Source organism: Nyctibius grandis, chromosome 11, assembly GCF_013368605.1.
Source record: "Nyctibius grandis isolate bNycGra1 chromosome 11, bNycGra1.pri, whole genome shotgun sequence".
NCBI classification, from domain to species: domain Eukaryota; kingdom Metazoa; phylum Chordata; class Aves; order Nyctibiiformes; family Nyctibiidae; genus Nyctibius; species Nyctibius grandis.
Genome location: NC_090668.1, coordinates 24,270,919 through 24,295,472, shown reverse-complemented (window position 1 = coordinate 24,295,472; position 24,554 = coordinate 24,270,919). Strand labels below are relative to the sequence as shown.

The 24,554-nt window shown below is 46.2% G+C and overlaps 1 protein-coding gene across 1 annotated transcript; it reads right to left on the bottom strand.

Annotated features, from left to right (window-relative positions):
* Positions 1–4,801: 4,801 nt before the first annotated feature.
* On the bottom strand, positions 4,802–12,447 carry MTFMT (mitochondrial methionyl-tRNA formyltransferase). Its single transcript, XM_068410485.1, has 9 exons — positions 12,299–12,447; positions 11,468–11,680; positions 10,921–11,043; positions 9,987–10,089; positions 9,340–9,415; positions 8,679–8,770; positions 8,038–8,119; positions 7,305–7,387; positions 4,802–6,689 (listed from the first exon to the last, which is right to left on the bottom strand). Exons 1-9 carry the CDS (start codon positions 12,445–12,447, stop codon positions 6,489–6,491), a joined length of 1,122 nt encoding a protein of 373 aa, XP_068266586.1. The 3' UTR covers positions 4,802–6,488.
* Between the last annotated feature and the right edge of the window lie 12,107 nt (positions 12,448–24,554).

Sequence of the window (24,554 nt, the reverse complement as noted above, 5' to 3'; positions counted from 1 at the left end):
CTCCTACCCGATCCCCTCCTATGGGTACGAAGCCAGTTCTAGATGTATGTTGTCTTACCTACAGCCCGTTAAGGGCGTGGGGTATCCTTCAACAGCCTTTAGCAAGCTTCAGAACAGGTTCTCAGGTCTGACACAGGGCATCCTGGGCATTAAACGCAGAGCTGTGCAGGACTGAGTGCCTATGCAGCCTGAATTACGCTTAAAAAGGTAGAAAAACACCAAACCCTTAATAATCCCTGTTTTTATGCAAATTGACAGCTATCGAAGAGAAGCAGAAAAAGAAGAGCTGTGGAATACTCTGGCACATCCTCTTCATACCAATGAATTTAGACTCTGCGTGTTTTCTTTCGTGTCTAGTCTGCTGCAAGGGCTTGGCATGAGCTGGGGCCAAGGCAGCCAGTGGGGAGCATTAGCTCGGACCTTCCCACAGAGCTCTTGGCTCGCGCTGCAGACTCGCAGAGAAATGTCTCTTCCCTCTTCTGCTCCCCTCCTCCTCTGCAGCCAGCCAGCCAAATCCCAAACTTAGTTTCATCACTTTGAGGGTGAAGTAACACAAATGACTTCTACAGACCAACCCAGGAGATACATGGATGAAAGCAGGCTCAGGATCTCATCCCTGTGCTGCATGGGGGCTTGCCAGAGCCAAAACACAGAGTACAGGGCTCTTCCTTTTAGGAAGAAATGTCTGTTTAACAGGAATGAAATGGTCACAGCCCTACAGCCTGAAACAGCAAGAAGCTCTCCAAGTTTCCCCAGACTGTCCCCCACTGCGGCTTAATTCTGACTTGGAGGAACAAACTCATCTCTGCACTCACCAAGTCCCTAAGCTCTTGGAGGAGGCTGCTGGCAGAGTACACTGGATACAAGGAAGACAGAGAGGTTTCAAACACGGGTGCTTAAGCACTATCCACAGAAAACAACCTTGGGCCAACAATCACCACTCAGTGCTAACACTTCATCATTACTGATGAGCCACCAAATACATTAAGAAAGTTTATACAGGAGAAAAGCTACAGCAGGTCCTGGCATCCACCACTCACATAAGTTTTATGCCATAGTTCAATGTCAGTTCTGACTTCTCCAGCTTGTGTTCATGGTCAGTGCATGGCAATGTCCTTTCTGCAACCTGAAACCTAACCCACACTCCCACATATCAAAGAAGAGCATCAGCTGGAGGAATGCAGGAAGGCTGCGACCCCGCTCCTCCCTCGGCCTTAGCCTTTGGACCACCAACCTTGAGAAACAGGCTGAAGCAGGAGACCTGGCTCCTAAACGCCGGCAGGTTTGCGGCTAATGGCAAAGCATCTTCCATTAAGGTCACTTAGTTTCCAACCCTCAGATAAATCTGGTGACCTACCCCTCCTCCTGTTTTTAAGAAAAGGAAAATATTGCTTCCCAGAAGCTATCAGGCCGTCAGCAGTTAGGATAAACAAAAGGAGAGATGTTCTTGTCTAGTCCCAACCTTCACAAATTATTCAGGGATTTTGCAATCAACTTTTTAAAAAGACTCAAATAGTCCTGTGATTAATCACTTTTTGTTTATTTGTAATTTCTTCAGCAGAAAACAGGAATAAAGAGGTTTCCTAGGAAGCAGGGGGAGTAGGAAGGTTTCAGATCATACAACAGATGCATCTAACTGCGAGTCACCAGCATCCTAGGAAACATCACTCCCTCTAACATTTATTTGAAACCCAAGATGAAATCATCCCTATCCAACACTAGAGCCCTTCTGGTGTCCAAACATTTTGCAGTTCTACCAGTAATTTGGCTTCAGTGATCTTAAACTGAGCCGTTGTGGATGCTGGGTCTATGAATACCTCTGCTGCTTTCCCTCTCTCATCCAAGAGGACAGCTGGTTTATTTTGCTAGTATCACTCTCCAATTGCTAGGGTGGCTGTACTCGACCTCAGCAGTGGTACTGGGGATTGAATCACCACGTCTATGTTCCAGAGTCAGCCCTGACACGCTATTCCACACCTCATCAGCGAATGCCCTCTGTTCTGCAAAAATAATCAGATTTTCATTACTTACTGAGTTAAATCCCTACAGGGCTAGGTGAAAGCAAAGTTTCCAAAGAGACATTTTGGCTAACAGCTGCCTGGGGAACACCAATTCCCTTTAAAGCTTCTCTACCATGTCAAAAATAGCATGCCAAAGATTTCCTTTATAAAAAAATAATTAATCTTACCCTCTTTCCTCCCATAAAACAACTAGAGTGAAGTTGTGCCTATTCAGAGCTAGGACGTTAACTGTCAAGCAACAAAGAACTGCCTAATCTTTGATAACCTCTTCCATAGAAAGCAGTTCCGAGGAGCCTTAAAGCAAACTCTGCACAGATCAAAAGATTAAGTTACAAGTATAGGTATCCTGGTTACAATATGGTTTAGACATTTAGTATCAAGCAACTAACTAAAGATGTTCTGTAGCAGATTTTCACGACCTTCTGCACAGCTGACCTTGGTTTTTCCCTCAAAGAGATGCAGCGAGCACCATCTGCAGGGTTTCTGAGCGAATACCACCTCCAACTCCCCCAAAGACACAGGGAAACTCTTCGCTGTTGCTTTATACTTTAGTTAGAACTGAAACCATCACCTGCCAGCAATGCTGACAGCACTGGATCTCACACAATCTAAAACTGTCAGCAAGAGAGGCACAAATTGCCCTGCAGGTTCTCTCCGATGCTAACACGGACACTGCTGGCTGGAAGCTGACTTTCCACCTAGCAGGATTAGTGCCACCCCAGCAACAACACTGCTTTGCTCCGTGTCGTTTTGGAGATGCAAAGGATAGATACACAGTTCTTCTTTGCCATCGACTTTATGATGTCAGAGCAGATTCCAAAAAGCAAAGGAGTTAAAGAACTTGCAAGCAATTTTCCTCAAAAGTCATTCCTAGGAACAGAGCAGTTGATTTAGGTTTGGTCACCTAGAAACTTTTAACCCTAAACTGCCTGAACTTTTGACACTGTTCTGTTTCTGTGGGAGTCACATCTCACCGTTCATTTTGCTCAGGTCATAATGAACAACAATCCATTCTCCACTGCCTGGGGACCTGGTACATCAGAGAAGTTGGGTCCACCCATGCTAACAGATAACTAAAACACTTCACTTCTCAGTCCAAAATTCTGTATAATTTGTGCTTAAAACTATCTATAAATTGTGGTGGTGGGTTTTTGGGTGTGACGAGTTTTTTATGTACTCGTTTATCTACTAATTCAACTTCTGATACAATCCATGCCTGAGGCCAGACCCTGAGGTAGGGACCATACAGCTGATTTGTGTCAAAAAACCTCACTGTCTATGAAAAAGATGCTTTAGAGAAAATGTTCTTATCCTCAGCAAACATAGAATATTTGAATTCCAGTGATGCCTATGATTGTTTTTTAAAGATAACTGATTCCCAGAAGCTCCAGCTGGGAAATCACAAGGCAAGCAGCCATGCTACTGAGACCAGCGATGTAACAAACCTCAGAGAACCCCCAAACCCACCCATCATCCCCACAAAAACCCCACCCACCACCCCTTCAACTGGCCTAAGGCAATAATTAACCTTTCATAGACCGAACAGAGTAAAAGCAAAACGACTTCACAACCTTTACTTGCAAGTAGTAGGTACGAGGGAGCAAAGCACTAAAATACAGCACCTGCTTAGAAACAAACTCGCTGTGTTTATAATTTCTGCAGCACAAATTGCACCCTTGCATCTGCGGCCAAAGACAAGAGGAATTTCTCCACAGGAGCCCGACTTCCACCTTACTGTTGTTTGCAGTTTTTGACTGATTCACAGGCTTGGATTTCTCGGAGGATCATGTGTTCTGGAAAACCTGTCAGAGGCAGATTAATTGTTGGACCAATGGGAACGAAAGAAAAATACTGCAGCATCTGCTTCAACAGATGCTTCTTCAGAAACGTTTTAATCTCCATGTTATATAACACATTTTTCTAGATCTTTTTGCTTTCTTTCATTCAGTGAGTCACACTCAAGCATGTCAAGCTCCTGTCACCTTGATGTGCCTCATGAATTCAACACCTGACTCGAACTTCAAGTTCCAGACATGAGTGCTTGAAAAGACATGAAAGCACTGAATAGTCTGAAGAGCCAAAACGACGTGTGGAAGATGATGAGCATGAGCAAAACAGAACCATTGTAACACCAACCTTACACACCAACCTTACACACCTCCTGCAATTTTTTTTTTTCCTTTTGAGGCTTCCAAAATTTCAGTAATAATGCTGTAAATCTGAAGCTAACAGAACAGTGCCTCCCCGAGTCTGAATAGCTCCAGTGGCTCTGCTTTTACTTCAGGAGCATTCAGAAAAAGCAAGAATAAATTGAGCAAGTAACACTAGAAAAGCTCCTAAGATCTTGCCAGTCTTTGTTTTGCTGTTATCCTCACAGTGCTACATTACTTCTAAGACAAGTAAGAGAGTCATCAGTTTTGGGGTTCTTCACATGAAATTCTCCTTCTTATACATGCCATTAACCAAAGGCAGGCTGAGGAAAAGCTTGGATTAGATTAACAACTCCTCATCAGGTAAAAACCTCTCTCATCAGAGAAAAAGTACGACAGTAGACATAAATTTTCTGGATGGATGTCACACAAATATTAATTAAGTAGGATATATACTGGGATAGGAAAACAAAAAGGAGCAGGAAGAGATGGCAATCAATGATTAAATAGGAAAGGTAAGAAATTTATCAGAAAAGCTAAACATATAAAAGAAAAATATCTACTGAACAAGGTGAATGACAAGTTTATAGATTAGAAACAGTTTATAGATTAGAAACAGAATCAATGAGATTAAAACAACTCACTTGTATTGAAAACCAAATATACACACTAAATTTTTCTTTTCTGAACTTAAAAGGAAACAAAATAATGTGTTCACATCACATGCAGGTGACTAAAAACAATCAGCTGGCATTCATGGATGACATTAAATAGTATCTACTATTTACAGCATTTTCAAAGTCAACAGGCCCAAATAAACATGATGGCCCTAAGAGAACTGGATGAGATCTCAGATTAGAATAAAATAGGAATATTCCATTTATTCCTTTTCTAAATCTGAGACTTATTGAAACTGAATTCCAGCACAATAGAAGTGTCTGTAGACTAAGACGATACAAGAATATGCAGGAAGACACATGTAATTAAGCAGTTGGCAAGGACTGTTGGATTAAGAGGGTAAAGAAAAAAGATAAAATTTCACTTAACTTTCCATGAATCAAGAATGATTGTGACATTTCACGTGATAAGATTTCCCCCCACTCCTTAGAGTCAATTGCAAAGTTGTGCAGAGCGATTAAGAATAGAAACAATTTAAATGCAGATACAGTTGAGCTCTGATGTGGATTCAACTTGTAGTACCACAGGATATTGTAACTGAAGGGTCCACAATATGTACTATCAACAAAGCACATTAGCCAATTCTTTATCCAATTAATTGAAATATCTAGTCGTGCAATATGTAGGAATTCCGCAAGATCAACACAAAGCTTGAAATTATTCAGTATATTCATCAAGCACAACGTTGCTTGTCAAGTAAGATTATTGTTGGTAAAAGTATATAAATAAACAAGAATAAAAAACAAAAAAAAAGGAAAGGTTGATCACACAGGACATCAGACTGCCCAGAAAATCCCACCTAGCAAACAACCCTGAAAAAGGCATGTGACCAACTGCACACAGCTCCAGGTATGGTGTTGTATCAAGATGCTGCATCAACCTCCAGTCAGAAGTAAGGGATGTTTTTGTGTTAAGAGTAGTTGATTCTTAAGAAAATTATCACAGACAGCAAAAGATTCTCCAGATGCTCCCAGCTAAGGCTTAAGTTATTCATCTCAATGTGGGGATATAAAGGTAGTTTAAGGGTCTGCAAGAAAAGTCAAACTAGACCATCTCAAAGTCTCAGTGAGCATTAAACTCTGAGGCAGAGCAGATATCCCAGACAAATCCCATCTCTTAATTTCACTAGAAAATATTCCACGGGTAAGTATTGCAAAGCTGTAAGAAAAACACTGCATGGATACTCTTTTGCTATACATCTATCAAAGATGCAAAGATATTTGACATAAATTATTTGGAAATGAAACAGGCTTCTGTCCTTACAATCTTGCTTTTCTGAAACCACATATGAATTACAGAGAAGCATGGAAAACATCTCCACATTAAAGTAACTGTGCACAACTTGTGCTTGAAAGTCCTCAAAAATAAATTGAAAACATTGTATAAAAATAAATTTATTACCCAACAGTGGAAACAGGAATTTATTCACTATCTTCAGCATTCACAGAGATTCTCTTCCTTGATGAGAAGAGAGAAATGAGTATCATCAAGAATCCATGATGAAAACATGCAGATGACAGTAAGACCAAAGGCTTGGGGAGGAAAGCCCTTAAACTAAGTTGGATGTTATAGGTGGGCATTGAAATATTTTATATTACTATGAACTTACAGACATCTTCTTCCACACTTTAAAATACATCTATTGCTTTACATCCTGCGCCAATATTCCCCTCTCTTTCAGAGTCTTTTTTGGTGTGCTAAGTTTGAGTGTTTGAAATCTGCATTCCTGATGAACTGTTCTTGAGTTCTGCTGGAACCAAGTGTGCATATAGCCATTGTAGAAGTCAACTGCCGTAAGCTTCTTCTTTAATACGACTGTTTTAATTCCAACCCAGCCTTCCTAAAAATAAAAACAAAAACATGGCAGTAAGCTTCTTCTGTGTTTTAAAATTATGATCTTTAGCTCTCAGGAGGTTGGCTTACAGAACACATTTTATTTCATTTCATCATGTTTACACTACAAGTCAAATTCTCTCTTGCAAGGGAAAAGCCTGTTAGTGGAAATTAGAAGTTCTTCAAGATATCAAATAAAAAGACGGATTCTAATCTAAACAAGTTCAGTGAATATTTAAAGGGTGGCTACAAAGATGGAGACTCCCTTTTTACAAGGAGTAAAAAAGACAATGGGTAATGGGTACAAGTTACTCCTGGGGAGATTCCAATAGGACACGAGGAAAATTTTTCACGATGAGAATAACCAGCCATTGGAATAAGATCCCCAGGGAAGTGGTCGATTCCCCAACATTAGACACTTTTAAGATTCAGCTGGACAGGGCGCTGGACCATCTTTTCCAGAGCATGTTTTTGCCACGAAAGGTTGGACCAGATGATCCTTGACATCCCTTCCAACTTGGTATTCTATGTTTCTACCATTAAGACAAAAGTTATATAACACACAAATACTAAAAACCTCACCTTTAGTGCAGCGAATATAAAGCAAATGGGAAAAACCTACCTTGCAACGAGCTAACAGCGTTTGTGACACTTTATGGTATAGCAGTGAACCAGGAACAGCCCCACGGTCATTTAATATTTGATCTAAAAGCAAAGCAAGATTGTCTTGCGTTTTTATGCCAACAAGTACAAAAAAGTTTGAAGCATTTATGTCTCTTTGAAGCATGATAATCATCTGAGTCACTATTTTGCTCAAAAATATTTTATTGTATTCTGCGTTTTATTATGCCCAAATCAGCAGGGTAGAATCAGAACAGTCACTCTCTGGCACTGCTCCCTATCTCCTCCATAACCAGCCATGAAGCCCTGTGTGCTCTGGCACACCACTGGGCCCACAGGGCTCTCAGGACTCACAGGCTACTACAGAAAATGGTTTAAGCAACAGTACACAGGGACAGCTTTCCTCGTCAGAGATTCCCAGACAATGGCATTAGAAGAGGATCTCCTAACTAATTAGAGGATTAAAATCCTCCAGTCTCAGGATTCACAGGATTATACCTGCTGCTCACTCAACATCATCACAGAGCAGGAATGTCCTTAAAACTCATCTTATGCTCATCTTTGGGCACAGAAACTTACTGCACTCTGCGTATATATGAGACTGACTGAGTTCTACTGGAGTTTCAGAAAGCAGTACTTAAAGCTATTGTTCAGTACAATTGATTACTATCTTCAAATCCATGTTTGAAAAGACAGGACAATTTAACTTAACAGATTAATTTAAAAGTAAATACCAGCAAAACCAGGGATATTATCCACTTCCACAAAATCCAGCAGTTTAACAGGAGTACCCTTCCAGAGCGTCTGTAAAGGAAACTGGGAACAGAAGCAGAAGACATATTGGGAATATTTTCACTATTTCCAGGCAACTGTCTAGGTTTTTTTCTTATGCAAGATATTTGTGATAATAACATTAGAGCAAAAATTTAAGTATATGTCCAAATAAGAGATTTCTTTACTATATCTAGTTTTCCTTGTTCTTCTTCACCTCATTTGACAAGCAAACCATCAGCATATGCAGTAATGAGTTAAGCAACTAGCTACAGTAGCTGCTCAGTTGCACTGTTTACTGCCATGCAAAGATGTCAGTATAGTGTTCTGAAACCCTCTTAAATGCATCAGTGGGAATCTCAGAGCTAAGGAAACAAAATAAAACTACTGAGCTGATTTCACACTTGGGATCAAATTCAACATAATTCTCCTCCGCTCTAATTCCCTCTCTAACACTAAACTATGCTGGGATTTTAAAACACATGCTAGGTTTTAGAGGCTAAAATAACTAAACTTGAGTTTTAGTCATTGGTTAAAATATCTACAACAAACTCAGACATGCCAGAGGATGGAAAAGGGTTAAAAAAAAAATCCACTGCCTTACCATACTTCCTATTGCACGATGCAGTTGAATTATTTGTGCAGCCGTTTGCTCTTCCCATTTTATACAACTCTTAGCTACAGATATTTTAGGAGCTAGGGAGAAAAAAAGAAATTAGAAGACTTCACGTTTTGTTTTGCATCTTTTTGCAAACAAACAGCTGCACTATTTTATCCTACTTTAAACCCAATGTTACCCTGACCAATGGCAGATTTATCATCTGGCCGTAGTTACCTTATACAACAACTGGAGAAAAGATTTTGTAAAAACCTCAATTTGGATTATTTATACGTTCTTCTCAGTTGTCCTCTTATTTACCCACTGCACTGCAACCTGAATTCATGTATTTACAAGCACAGCTGTAACACTTTTGTCATGTTACAATCATGAAGAATAACAAACTCACTCAGATTTTGTGACATCACTAGCGATTTTGATATTCTAAGGGCAACTGGAAAAAAACCATTAATGTAGTAAGCCTGAAGAAGAATTCTGAAGCATTTCTCCCGCTGTACGACTTTTTTAAGCCAGAGAAGGCAGTGAAGAGACGATACAGAGAGGGGTATCTAAGAGAAATATAACCCAGCACAGTAGGAAGAAACTTAGTTTTCCAGCTGATAAAACAAAAAATTAACAAGTTACATTAAATAGGATGTGTACCTACCAAATGTTACTCCTTCTTTTGGTTGCTCTTTTTTATTTTTTAAGCTTTCAGGCAAGTTTTTCAAAACTGAGATCAGCTGCAAAGTTAAATTTTGTACAGAGTATTAGCAAAGCTAAGATATTAACATTAAATCCAAGACATACAAATACAGTACTTAATTTTTCACCAATGAAACCTTCTTGTGAGTTCTTAGAAAATCGGGGCAGTATATTCAGAAGACTTGTATCATACACACAAACACACTAAAGGCATCCTTCCCACTGAATCACAATTTAAAAAACCCAAGTATTCTTTTATGGATCATTTCCTCTCTGATATTAATCCTAGAACAGCATGAAAGCTGATTATTAAGATGAAAAAGCAGATATTCACTTCAATGAAAGAAGAAACTGCACTGTTTCCATACAAAGCACTTGAGTTCTTCAATGAATAGAAACAGAACAGCAACGCCCAAACCAGCGCTGACAGCTTGTCACATAGCACTCAGCTTTCCCCTCAGCAAGGCAAAGTGCTCACACACACTAAGTTTCAGATCACTGTCCTCTTAATAGTTGCAGTCAACTCAGAACAAGATTAAAAAGAATTCTGTTTACACGTGTTAAAAGCAAGGTACCACTCAGAAGTGACACTAGCTTGCATGACTTTACCATGTTCGCACCCATCTTTGACAACATCCCTTCCAGCTCCTTTGCAGTACAGCGGGGAGGAACAGCAAACTCTTCTTGCTTAATAATTGGGCCTACATCAAACCTGCAAAGCAGAAAACACACAAGCTTACTGGAGAAACTAAAACTCAATTAGCAGGTCAAAAGTCTACATTCAATACATTAACTCAGTTACTAATTACCCTCTTTTTCCCCTAAAACTTCACTTTTCACACATTATCAAATAATGTTTGATTCACAAGACAGCACAGGGAAAAGAATCTCAGATATATCTTGGCAAGCAAGATCCACCTCAGCAAGCTGAGACTGATACGAATGCACAATTTACAGTTCAGAAGCATAAAATCTCAGAAGAAACAACCTGAAGTATTCAGAAGAAATTTGTTTTGCACTTTCCTGAAATCTATTATCAGACAAGCATCTAAGAAAGAAAAGATAATTATGATAACGTGTGTTCACAAGTCTTCTAAGTCAGTTTGTGCTGAAACTAAAATAGATAATATCTCTCTCATTCCTAGACAGGCAATTGCTTGTTCTCTGTTTCACTTACAGGAGGTTACAGGCGACTCTGAAATCTGAAAACCAGATCGTTTCTGTGGCGTCACACCAAGCCTATCCATCTAGCTGTGTGACTGTGTGTTTTCTGGCTGCTCCCTGTAATAATGCTAAGAATTAGAGAACAGGCCTAGAGTCTAGAGTGCAAATAACACACTCACTAAAATACTGTATTTGTGGCAAGTCTCATACAGTCAGATGAAAATTTCTAAGTGTTTCAAATTTTAACACACACACACATATTAAAAAAAACCCCAGTGATTACATAGAATGATTTAAATGATGACTTAAGTGGTGATGATTTAAAGCCCTGAGAGGCAACAGAAGCAGTGAGTTGTTTCAGGAAGCACATCTAACCTACCTTTTTGGTCTTATTTCCATAATTGTCACCCCAGCCACTTTATCACCATGAAGCACTGTGTGGACTATTGGTGCAGGACCACGCCATCGTGGGAGACAGCTGGGATGGACATTCAGCACACCACTGAATTGAAATATTTTGAAGTTAGAACAGGAACAGTACCTGAAGCATATGTAAACGGGTGTGCAACATTTATTACACTGGAACTACTTTAAGAATTATCTGTTCAGGCCTTCTGAAGTGTTACTGGTTTAAATATACATTTAAAGGAAAATTGACACTATATAACCTTCAGTTTCTCAGTGAACACAGAAAGGGAGATGAGAGGAATAAAGGTAAACACACTATGCTGAACATTTGCATAGATCTACATCCATGTCTTCAAGAACGACAGGGGACCTCACAATGACAGAAGCAGGGCCCAGGCTAAGGAGATGAACCCAAGGAAGAAGCTGACCTCACCTGCTACAAGTCACAGGTGCTGACTCAAAACCAGAGTCTAGCTTTGCTAACGAAGCAGCACTAGATGTCCTGTGAACTCACGTACTATGGGAATTGCAGAATAAGGTCCTCGCTTAGGAGACGTCCAAATGATGCCACCACACCCACATCAAACTGCCCCACAGGTCCCGTGTGTGGCCACTCATGAACAGGCAGCTGGAGCTCCCGGGCACAGCTCCTCACAGGCAGGTCCCCAGGCAGGCGGGAGGGCAGGGTCACCACCTCCAGCCTGGACACGAGTGAGTCCTCGCTGGGCTCCCTGGGGTGGACAAGGCATTGAAGGCCTCAGGCAGGCAAAGCAAGGAAGAGGCAAAGGCCAGGTCACTCCCAACCCCCCACTGTGCCCTTCCACTGCACCTGCCCCTCCAAATCCTATCCCCTACCTGGTCCCCAGCCTCCCTTCACTGACCCCTTTCTCCCAACCCTGCCACCCCTAAAGCCCTTACCACCCTTAGCTTCCCCCTCTCAATCCCAGACCCCCTCACCAACCTCCACAGTCCCTGCCCCCTCCCAAATCCCGACCACCCTATGATCCCTCTCCATCAACCCACTCACGACACGATACTCCCTATCCCACCCCTTCGCCCCCTCCTTCCCTACCAACCTCTGCCCAACCCATGGTCCCTATCCCTCCGACCCCAGCTCATCTCCCAATGGCCCCTAAACCCCATCACTGGCCCCCACCTCCTATCTCTCGGTGCCCAGCCCTCCCTCACCACCCCCAGCACCTCCCTCCACAGCCCCTGCCGTCCCCCCTCAGACCCCGTCCCGCTCCCCTCAGTCCCCGTTCCCCCTCAGGCCCCAGCCCCCCGCCCCTCTCTCACCGCCCCGACCCCCTCCCCGCAGTCCCCGTCCCCTCCCCGCCGGCGGGCGGTACCTGGCCGCCCCCAGGGCCCGCAGGGCGGTGACGGCGAAGCGGTCGGTGCCGAAGAAGAGCACCCGCCATGGCGGCGCCCCCGCACGCCCCGCCACCCCGCGCGCCGCCTTCACCCCCTCGCGCCAGGCGCGCAGCAGCCGGCCCCGCATGGCGCCGCTTCCGGCGCCGGGCGATGACGCAAGCGGAACCCGCCTCGGGGCGGGGCGAGGGGCGTCGCGCAGCCGCTGCTCGGGGCTGAGGCGGCGGCGCCATTTCGGTGCGCGGCGGCGGGTGCGGAGCGACGCTTCAGGGCAACGCTTTACCGTGCAGGCAGCGCATCCCGGGCCCGGGGCGGTAGCACCGCGCCGAGGGAAAGGCGGGCGGTCCCGGGGAGCGCAGCCAGGCCGCTGCCTCAGCCCCGGGCTCGGCAGCACATCCCGAGCGCCGGCTCCAGCGCTGGCTTCTGTCTCTGCACAGCGTCGGTGCTGCCCGGGCGAGCGGAGCCGTAACCCCGGCCCTTGGTGACCGTAAATTGGCCGCTCTGCCTCAGTGCGAAGATAAGGCGGAAGAATGTCGGGGCAGAAAGGGGTGTTGACACCGCAGCCGCTAATTCTCCACTGTTTTAACAGTGATTATAATTTAAAGAATGTTTTCTTGTAAACGATGGGGTCAGAATAACCACTGAAAGAACTATGTTCTCCCATAACATAAGAATAAAAATATTTTATCACTCTGCTAAGAACATTCTTTTCCCCCGTGGGATGATGGTTTGTTTGTGTAAATATTCATTTAATGTAAATTCCATACGCAGATTCCCGGCGCATGTAAATCACAGTATATCCTACAGTCTGACACTAGGAATTTCTGGAACACAATCTGGAAACATTTCCTGTATGCCAGTGAAAACATAAATTATTTGGAAATTGGATGACAATTTATGTCAGATAGATCCACGAGGGAAGGATCACTAAGGAAAGTGAGATTTTGTGCTGCACTAACTGGCGCTGTGCATGTTTATTCCCTTTTTCGTGTCTGTTTTGCCCATCATTAGGGCTTTCATCTCTCTAATATGGAAGATGCTTCCATCTCCCGCAGTAGAAACAAAGGAAAATGCCTCCATCTCCCGCAGTAGAAACAAAGGAAAACTAATGAGAAAGTGATGTTATAGGTACAAAAAAAAGAGAGGCCATCTTAACCGAGGTGCCTGTGTTCCTGCACCCTGAGAAAAGGAGAATACACTACCAAATACTGAGGTAATTTCCTAGCTGAGAATCAGTACGTAAAAATCAATTGCCCCAGAAACCTTAATTCTCTGGTACTTGGGGAGCCCCGTGCAAATCCTCAGTTTAGTCGCATCCAGGACAGTTCAGTTCCGGCCACCTCATTTCAGGGTGCACAGGTGAAAGGATATAGTAAAAAAATAAAGAGATAAGAGGGTAACAAGGATGGAGGAATGGCTTCTGCTTGCGAAGAGATTAAAGCAACCAGCGAAGTTCATCTTGGAACACAGATGGGGGAAGAAGGGCAGGCGAGCAGTCTGTCTTATCATAAATAGGATGGAGCTGCTAAACAGGGAACGGTTAGTCATTGCACAATAACTAAGCGATTACAGGCACATAGGGGTATCAGGCCCCAAAAAAAGAGGAAGCAGTGTTCCACACAGCGTGTAATCTGACCGCTTACCTCAGACACTGGAAAAATTTGACCACATAATATCTCAGATGCTGAAAAACACTCGTGGTTGCCAGAAGCAGGCAGCGCAATTGCTGGAAGGCAAGGCTGGAGGGAGACGTCCTGTGTCATGCAGGAGAAGACCAGCTCTCTGATAAATCCCTGGATTTATCACCAGCACTTCAGAAAGGCCGGGGACATACCACGTGTCTGGATGGCCCAAATGCTGCCCGAAAGCTGGGAATTCAAACCTGGCATCTGGCTGCTGCTGGGTGTTAGTTTCCAGGTATGGGATCCCGGCACGGGAAGCATTGAACATGTCAGTGGCACATCTGCACTGTGCACAAAGCTTCACCTGCTGCCACTCAGAGCACTCAAACCCTGGAGACATTCTCAGTTCTGCCAGTAGTTACGGCTCCTGGAAATACTGAAACTCTGTGCTGAGTTTTTGGCAGACATGCATGAAGTAATTAAAGTTTCATTTGCAGTGAGTTTATGAAGTTCTTAAATTCACTTGAATTCACTCCAGTGTACTTGCTCCCAAGTAATTAATCCTCAGCTTTGATACGACTGTACAGTTCAAACAGATTACGGCTATTATTTAGTATTATGCATTGGACACAGTGTACATGAATTTTAACTGAAGATTTATTTTGATGTACAGTTTTCCAGCAGAATGAAAGCAACAATCTGATTGTTTCACAAAAAAAAAAACAAAAACAAAACAACTCACAAATCTTGCTTTCTTGCTGCATTTGAACTCTGCTTTTGTACATGAAAAAAACCAAGCCAACTCTGAGTGTTTAGTTATTCTGTAACCAGGCATTTCGGGTCAAAGACACAGAAGGGATCAAAAAAGATAAGCAAAATTAAAACGCCAAGGTCAGACAAGTTCTTCCTAAGAGTAGTGAAGACAAATCTGAGGAGGAAGCAGAACACAAATCAACGTCCTATCTCCACTTTGCTTCCTAGCCAAAGACGCTGAAAGTGTCTCCAAGAAGTAAGAAGATATCTCCCGCTAAGGAGTGCCAGTGTTGTCAAGGGAAATATGAAATAAAACACTCACAGCCGTTGCTGAAGAGATTGCTCCTGGGCATGTTCACGGTCCTCTGGAGAAGGAGAGGATTACTGGAAATAAAAACTGGTTTTTATAAATAAAAACGCTGAGTCTTAAAGGCTTCTTGGCCACCTACTTGCGTCCTGACACTATTTTTTGGGGGGTATCCGGGGAGGCGAAATAGAAACTGCTGTGCTGGTGCACTGAGGCTTGTCCCCAACCCACGCCACTCCACCTCGGGGAGGCGAGTGGAGGTAGCCCATCACTTCCCCACTGCCTGTGGGACATTGGGCTTGCAAGGGCTGCAGAAGGGCTTTGGGGTTCTCCTGTGTGAGAGGAGCTGTCGGACACCTCTGCTGCAAACAGCCCGGAGGCAGGCTGGGACCCAAACAGCCACTGAGGAGCTGCAGAGCTGCCCATGACTGCCCAGGGGCTGCAGATGCTCTGTCTCCTCTGCCCAGGTTTCTCCCCCTGCTTTCAGAGGCTTCAGTTGAGGGAAATGTGGGTTATACCATGGCCCCCAGCTTCCACACAGCATTTGGGTGATGGGAAGGTCACAAGGACACTGTAGAAAAGCATTCACTAGTGTGATCGCACTTCTTAAACGATCCAACACTTCTTAAATGAAGAGGAAAGACTGCATGATTTACAGCATGGTGTGACATCCCAGCTCAACCTGCCTTCCCCAGCAGAGAGGAGCTCTTGTTTCCTGGAGGATGTGTTTCTGAGAGCTCCCACCTGATCCTCACCTGATGCTCTGAGAGCCTTAGAATGACTATTCACTAAAAAAAAAAAAAAAAAAAAAAAAAAAAGGGGCTAATATCTGCTTTGTCAGGACATGCTTCCTTTATGCAGCGAGGAATGAGCAACATTATCATTTATTTTAACCACAGAGTAACTTATTACTGAGTGTCATTCTACTCGGCGTGCTCTTTTAATACTGATTGTGCCAATAGCTTGAGCAAATAAACGGGAAGTTCCTACAGTTCATTCTTTGGGAAAAGGTCATTCACCGCACGCTGTAAATGGTCCCACTAAAGAGGTGTGTTTTTTTCAGGGCCTGGGGTGAACCTCACCTGTTGTACTGGCCTTCACACATGACTCAGGAGCAGAATGAATCACAGCTCATAGCGTACGGAGAGTAGGAGGAGGAGTAGGTCGCCGTAGTAAAGCGCTGACGGGTGCTCAAGAGGAGACGTCTTCAGACAGCAGAGCTTAAAGAAGAAATGTAGCTTCCTCTCTGCTGGGAACCGCGTGTTTCTGGTGAGTTCACGGAGATTAACGGACATTCCTGGTGCGCTAGCTGGTAGGTTAATTTATAGCTATCTGTAAAGAAAGGCTTCTTTATTTACTTCAGTTAGAAAGCTGGGATCCTTTGAAATTTTAAGCCAAAGCTGTATGAGTTCTTTAAGGAGAGACTTGAATGGCAAGTGAGAAGCAGGCTGGGAAAACTCCTGCATATAAACAGCCCGGAAAGCAGTCAAAGGAAAATATTTAATATAAGTCAGATTTGCTCTTTAACATTTGACTTTATGTCTTCGTTTAGCCCACACCTGGGGCTAAACAGTAGCAGTTTTTCTCTTACCCAACATCCCTTCCCCAACTGAGAAAGGAAATTGGGAAAAAGAGGGAGACTTGTGGGTTAAAATTAAACAGATTTAATAAAATAAAGAAACTAATATAAATGCTAACACATAACACAAAAGTATACTTAGCTACAGAGTTGCAGCAGGTTGTCCAGGATTACCAATCACAAGCAATGAAAAAAATGAAAGACAAAAGAGAAGAGGGCAAAACCAGCCTCACTTCTCCCTCCCAAGTCCTCCCTTTTATAGTGAACTTGATGTCAATGCTATAGAACACACCTGTGGGCCAGCCTGGGGCAGCTGCCCTGGGTTTAGCTGCTAATGGCCCTGATCACCATGGCTGGCCACAAACTGAAACAAAAAAAATCCCAATGAAACCAGGACACTTTACAAAGGTTAAAAAATAGTACAGACTGCCTTCTTGCTTTAGTGTTTTGAATATTAAACATTTTTCTTGTGTTCTTTAGTTGAATTCAGTCCTCAGTGTACCTTTAAAAGATGAGTAGATGTGGTGCTTAGGGATATGGTTTAGTGGTGGGCTTGGCAGTGCTGGGTTAATGGTTGGACTTGGTGATCTTAAAGGTCCTTTCCAACCAAAACGATTCTATGTTTCTATGATTTATAAACCAACCCATCCACTTATATCTCCGTGATGTGCCATTGTATGCCCTGTATGAATCCCAAAGACAGGGCATCCCACTTTTATGATATATTTGGAATAACTGACGCATTTTAACACAATCAATTAAGATAAGATAACCACCAGAGAGAGAGTCTGAATGACAAGGGGAGACTGTCTCAAGACTTCTCATTTGCAGAGCGAGGGCAACGGCTGGCTCACAGATGTAGAGCAAAAAGCAGTCACTTGCCATTTTTCTGTGCTTTCTTGAGATTTCATAGGATGCCACCAAAGTCCACAGATCCTGATTTTGAACAGGAGGATTTGGGACAGCATTGGCGAGTGACTCTTTGTTCCTGAAGTATGCACGGTATATAAATTTTGTGGCTTTTGATGTGAAAATCTCATTTGCAAAAAGAAAGAAATTACAGAATTGTTCTGGTGCAAATATAAACTCAGAACAACACAGGTGAAATGTTCCCTTGAGAGGTGCTGGCCTCTTTGTTCATTCTACCTCCTTCCATACAAGCTTAAAATGCACAAGCTTTCTCTCATTTGAGTTCCCCATGTTGTACACAAGCTGGGAAGCAACCTCAGAGGGGTCTTGGGTGTTTTCAGAGGGCGGGGAGACCAAAGTCCACAGTTTAGAGTTGTCTAAGGCCCAGATCTAAGAGCTCATCCCCATCTAACAGCAGCCAGAGGGACTGCTGAGACGTGCAGGCAGGGGAGCAGCAGGGAAGACGTCACCCACGCTCTCAGCTTGTTTGATGGAGCAGTGCTCACCCATGCTGGGATGTGGGCAGTGGGGCAGAGCAGCTGTGTGGGGGAAGTTGGAAGACTTTAAAAATCTCTCTGTCAGGCTGGAAGATCCAAACTCTCCAGAACATGTCCAGCCCAACTGGGGGACTCTAGTGGAAGGTGGGAGGTGTCTAGTGGAAGGTCTAGTGGAAGGTATCCCTGCCCATGGCAGGGGGGTTGGAACTAGATGATCTTTAAGGTCCCTTCCAACCCAAACCATTCTATGAGTCTATGACTCACTGTTGCCTTACTGGGGAAACTGGTGGTGCAGGCAGTGTTCTGGATCCTGCTCAGGCTCTCCGCTGGGGTGGATACAGCAGCCTGAGAACACTTTGTTTTATAGCTTTGATGAATGAAACTTCCAAACTGGTTTGCTCAGTTTGATGTAGATGTAAAAGATCTTTAAAATTATGGGGGTTTCCCTTCAAGTCTTTTACCTAAATTTCCTGTTAACTTACGATAAATATCCATTCTGCTACTGTATTGTACCTGAGGAGTTCTGTCCTCCCAGAGGAGTCGAAGTAGACCACATATTTCAGAGTCCCATCATCAAAAAATTGCTAACAGGTGATTTTCCGGCTGCAGGGAGCAAGCCTGCATGCCTGGTTGGCTATAAAATGTGAACTTTGATTTGTGAAGACATTGAGAAAGGGGGGTAAAATAGTAGCAATCATTAGGTCTATAACCGATAGGACAAATGCTTCGCTGAGGAGTCAGCAGCGGCATTGTTGACGCGCCTGGCACAGTGGAACATGCTCATGAGTGATTTCCAGGGAACAGTTTGAGACAGTGCCAGGCCACACTACAAAGGCGGGTAAAAGTTGAGAGTACCAGACAGTTGTAAAAGTCTTAAGTCTTCATATAATGATTAATGGTTTGAGGGACACGTGGGTGTTGTGGTGTCATTCACCTGCTAGTGAGTGACTGTTCAGATGAGGCCAGTGAGCAGTGGCTGAGCAGTGGGCTGCGGACAGCCAACCTCACCATCTCCAACTAACTCACAGTGGAGAGACAAGAGAACCCTCTGCTCAGCTCAGGTCCCTCCACAGGAGGCTGAAGAACTGAGCTGGACAAGCAGCCGTAAAAGTTGGATTGATGCCACTGACAAATGAAGGACTAAAGGTCAAGGAGGAGCTTTCTGCTTCCCTGAGAGATTGGGAGATACCTTTGTCTCAATGGCAAGCCGGCTTTTCCTCCTCTTGGAGCTGAGCCCTCCACTTCCTGATCTCCACACCCTTATTCTGCCATCCATGGATTGGCAGCAGGTAGTCGCTGTCCACAAAGCATGTCTTCTTGAAGGATCGTGGCAGGGGAGCAGTGAGGTTAGCTGGGGAGGGGCAAGCTCACATCTGCACGGGGTCACCTAGGCAAGGGGTCCCACCCCAGGCAGCAGAACCTGTGCCAGAGCCACTCTGCTATCACCTCAGTGGCTCCCAGCATGTCTGCACCCTGTGCTGGCAGCTCAGACTCACGTTCACAGAAGAAAACAGATGCCACAGCTGCAGGGGTGCATCACGTCCCCTCTCTGAACACAGAGCTGGAGCAGGGAGGGGAATCGGCATGAGCACAGAGTTGTTTAGAAGATCATCACGTCTACTTGTGGTTTTGTCTCCTTTCATCTGCTGTAGACACCAGAGGAGAAACATGCTGGCCTGCTGCCTCCAGTCCCTCTGAGTAATGACTTTTATAAGATTTCCAGGGATCACAGGGATAAAACCAGTGGCACCGCACAGTGGGAGCTAGCAGAGGACACTGCGAGGTTGTCCCTCACCTCTCCTCTCTCTTTCCCAGGCGTCCGTGCACTGAAGAAACACTGGTGACAGCGTGATCCATCCCAGCTGCACATAAAATATGAAGTTCTTCTGGATAATCCCATTTCTTCTATTGCAAGGTAGAGTCTTGGCTTAGAGGACAATGGTGTGGGTGAAGTAGGTCACATGTGCTGAGGCTGTGCCTCTTCACAGGCTCTCACCCATGCCAGGCTCGGTGGGGATTACAACAAGTCATTGCCTGCAGGGCAGGTTCACGGGAGCTGCACGTAAAGGTGCAAGAGTTTCCAGCATTGTTGTATGACCTTATGGACTGGGTCAAACACATACAGATAGTATTATGGCAAAGCCATGCATTAAAGACTGTAACTTTCTGGAAATATGGTTTCTTCCTCTCCATGGGCCCATTTTCCTCAATATACACCAGCAGCAGCCTGGCTCAACCATGGGGAAAGTTGCACCCTAAGCGTGTGCTCACAGCACTGTTGCAATCTCTTTGACACCTGACTCATGGAGATCTGATTTTTTTTAAACTCAATATCAATGTCTGTGGGTACTTTCTGCATCTCCGCTGTGCAGAGGGATGTTTCAGCTGGCACTTTAAGGTTAGACAGCCAAACTGGAAAGACCTGAGCCCCAAACCCTTCCTCCTCTGGTTCCCCAGAAAGAGACTTTGGAGGCAGTTCCTAGTTCATCCAGCTGGAGCAGGACATCAGGGCGTCTGTCCCCAGAGGGAAAGCAGAAGCCAGCAGTGCGGCTCACCAGAGGGTCTGAGCCTCCTCTGCCTCTTGGAACAACCCCGGAGAGCAGCCTCCCACCTCCTAGAATCAGCAGGAAGGGGTTAAGCATGCCCAGGCTGTGCAACCCTGTGGGCTGGCACCAGCCAGCACACCAAGGGGCCCAGCAAAGCTCAAGCCTAGGAGAGGATCTTACCATCATCTCTTCTCCAGGAGACAGCTTCAGCTTCAAACAGAGCTCAGCTCTAGTCACAAGGGCAAGTCTAGCTGGGCTTCCCAGGACCCACCCAACGGGACGTGCTTGAGCCGTGTTTGCTGAGAAGTGTGAGTTAGGGAAAGCTCAGCAGCCCTGGCAGAGAAGCTGGACTGGAGGCAGCTTGCCTCTCGAATGCCTTTTGCCCTGCGCTGATTTCCCAGTTCCAGAACTGGGTGCCATTCCCATCTGCCCCATACACTGTGTGTGCATATATGTCCTGTGCTTAAGGGGTGGCCACGCTCACGTGCTGGTTTCTTTGCAGACAATGAAGCTTTTCTAATGAAAAATGCTAAAGTCAAGCTGTGTTTACAAGCCAGCCCGATGGAGGGGGATGTGCTGCTGGAGGACTGTGATCCCGAGTTGGATCTCCAGGACTGGTCCTGGCAAGGCCATTCTTTGATGAACCACGGCACGCAGAGCTGCCTCTCCGTGGTGGGGGCTGACGCAGTGCAGACAAGTCTCTGCGGCACTGCGGGCTCCACGAGCTGGGACTGCTCGTATTCGCTGCTCTCTCCTCTGGGCAGCAGCCAGGGCTACCTCGTGGCAAACAAGAAAGGAGTCGCTCTCGGTGACGTGAGAGGCCCCAAGGCCCAATGGCAGGACGTTGCAGACAGGAGCGTGTGCGAGGAGAAAGCAGGTAAGTGCCGCACACCCGAGGACCAGTGGTACACACACACACGTGCTGCTGGGGAATGTGGAGAGGCACTGTCAGCGTCCTGGGGTCTTTCCAACCCTCTGCCCCACCATGATGGGGTCTGTGGTGTGAGCTAGAAATGCTCTCCACTTAGTGCATGAGATAAGGCTGTGCCCTCATGGCTGCGTGCTGTAACCCCAGGAGCCAAGGGGAAGGCCTAGCCTGAAGTATTGCAGTGAGCAACCGTTGCCTCTTTCTGCTCCTTTCCTCCACAGCCGAGGCAGAGCAAGACAGGCACTTCCCTGTGGCCCTTGCCAGCGCCCAGGTGTATGACCACACAGCAGGCAACGCGACCCTTGTGCTGGGTATGGATCAAGAAGAGCTGGAGGAGCTGCTCTGGTTCTTCCGCAGAGAAGACCGTAAGTCCCATGGACATTCCTGGGCTGAGAGTTGGAATGGAAATACACAGTCCTTGGCTGTTAACCCTCCTGCCTAATGGAGATGCCCGAGGGAATTACCCAAGGAGGTGATTTACCCCAGCTATAGAAACCCTCAGTCTCACCTCCAGAAGAAGCAGGCTATGGGTGGAGACAGGCGTGAGGCTTTGCTGAGATAGTGTCTCCTCCCAGAGAGGGGTTCAGCCTCCTTCCAGAGAGCAAAGGTCTGGGATGACCAGCGGTTTTGGCAGGGTGGAGGGAGCAGATTGATATGAGCAGGTCAGTGCCCCGAGGATCAACTTCAGAGCCAGCAAAATCAAGGCCGGAGCATCAGCTGCCATCCGTGCTGCACACCCCAGCCTGTGTTCGATGGCAAAATCCACCTGCCTGAGCGTGGCAGTGGCGAGAAGGGCTGCAGAGTGGAGGGGCCCTTCTAGCAGTGCTCATGGTGGGACACTGCAGCTCCGCGCCTTGCTCCCACCCTCAGGCACAGCCGCTCACAGCTCGGGCAAGGTTGAAGAGCCAGTCGTGGCAGATGTGGTCAGTGTGAGAGATCCAGAGCCCAAGGCGAGGGGCTGTGAGCGGCAGAAAGCACTTGTGTAAGACTCCTGCCCAGGCAGGGAGAATTGCCTGAGGATATACCCAAAAATGTGACCTAGGTGCTCTGCTCTGGGTGCTGAGCTGGACACCAGCACCTCTGCCCTCATCCTGCAGCCAAGCCGTGGCACTCTGAGCTCGGGTATCCTCAGGAGATGCTTGGCTGTGCCACACTGCTCTGTGCGTGCTAACACTGCCTCTCTGTGCTTTCCTCCAGCATCAATGTGGAATTACTCCATCCTTGCACTTTCCTTCGTGGCCATGATTTTGGGTCTTCTCCTCCTGGCCATTAACATTGTGCGAAACAGGTGAGTCAGGAAAATGTGGGGGTCTTTTGGTGTGTGGTGGTGCACTGAGACCCCCCCCAGGCAGACAGACGTGGGTTTGGCAGGGCAGGGCAGCACGCTGAGACAAGGGCAGGAACAAGCCCTGAGTGATGGGGAGAACAGCAAAGACAAAACTCTCCTTGAACTGTGCTTCGTTGGAAAGCCTTGCCTGACCCCCTGCTCTCCTTGTGCGTCACTTGAGCCACTTCACTGAGTTCTGGATTGTCACCAGTAAAGCATCTGCGACAGCTCTGCCCAGCCCAGTGGGGCTGTTGGGAGGGAAGCAACGTTAAATGTGTGTAGTGTGAGGTGCTCACCCATAAGTACGGGGGCATATAGGGGCTCTAAAGCAACCTTTCCTTGTCTGCATTCCCACGATGTTCCCCCGGGCCGTACCGCTGCACAACAACCCTACAGCTGAGGAGCCACTCGCTGTCTTCTACAGCAAGAAAATTTACATCTAGGTCAGAGCTTTCATCTTAAAATGAGAGAAAAAGAGCTAACGTTACACGTCTGCCACGCTCTCATTTTAGCCCTGGCTTGCTGGGTGCTACTGCCTTGCTTCAGGCGACGTTCTCCAAGCATAAACCCTGTGGCTGTGTGTACTCAGACACTTCAGACCACTTACACAGAATCACAGAATCAATCAGATTGGGAGAGACCTCTGGGATCATGGAGTTCAACCATTGCCCTGACACCACCATGGCAACTAGACCGTGGCACTAAGGGCCATGTCCAGTCTTCTCTTAAACCCCTCCAGAGATGGTGACTCCAGCACCTCCCTGGGCAGCCCCTTCCAATGGCTAATGACCCTTGCTGAGAAGAAATGCTTCCTAATGTCCAACCTGAACCTCCCCTGGCGAAGCTTGAGGCTGTGTCCTCTTGTCCTATCGCTAGTTACCAGGGAGGAGAGGCCGACTCCCACTGCGCTACAACCTCCCTTCAGGTAGTTGTAGACTGCACTAAGGTCACCTCTGAGCCTCCTCTTCTCCAGGCTAAACACCCCCAGCTCCCTCAGCCGTTCCTCATAGATCAGACCCTCCAGACCCTTCACCACTTGGTCGCCCTCCTCTGGCCTCGCTCCAACACCTCAACATCTCTCTTGAAGTGCAGGGCCCACAACTGGACACGACACGGTGCAGCTGGCGGGGTTCACCCGTAAGCAGCTGATGTGCTCCCAGGGCCAAGGGGGGGAAGTAACCATCATCAGGGGTAGTCACCTGCCCCCGGATGCAGGCTGGGCTCGCTGCTTCACTCCGCGTTTCCTTTTCCCTTCCTTCCCTGCAGGAAAAGGAAGCTCCACGCGTACAGAGAAGCAGCGCAAACCACGCAGCAGGCTGAGCTGGGAGCCAAGCAAGCGCTGGTGCCTGTGCAGGAATACAGCCCGGCTGAAACGCCGAAGGAGGAGCCGGAGCCGCAGGGTCAGAGATCAGGAGATGTGATGGTCCAGTGGAAGGACGGGACCGTCACGTCTCTGTACACGGAGAGATCTGAGGATGCCATATAACGGCAGCTGCAGTCAAAGCGTTCAGGCCCCAAGGATGTACCAGAATGTCTCAATTCATGGTGATGGGAGTTTAAAAATGCAGTTTAGCTTGGGGAAACAAAAGAGAAAAAACCCAAGCAGCAGAGCTGTGCCCGCAGGAGCGGCGCTGGGACTCGAGGCAAACCCGTGCTGACCCCCTTTAGCTCCAGCAGGCGGGTGGGAGGTGGGAGGCTTCTCCTGTGGTCAACCAGGGAATGCACCATCACATCCCATCTGGAAAACAGCCACGCTGGAGCGGAGACGC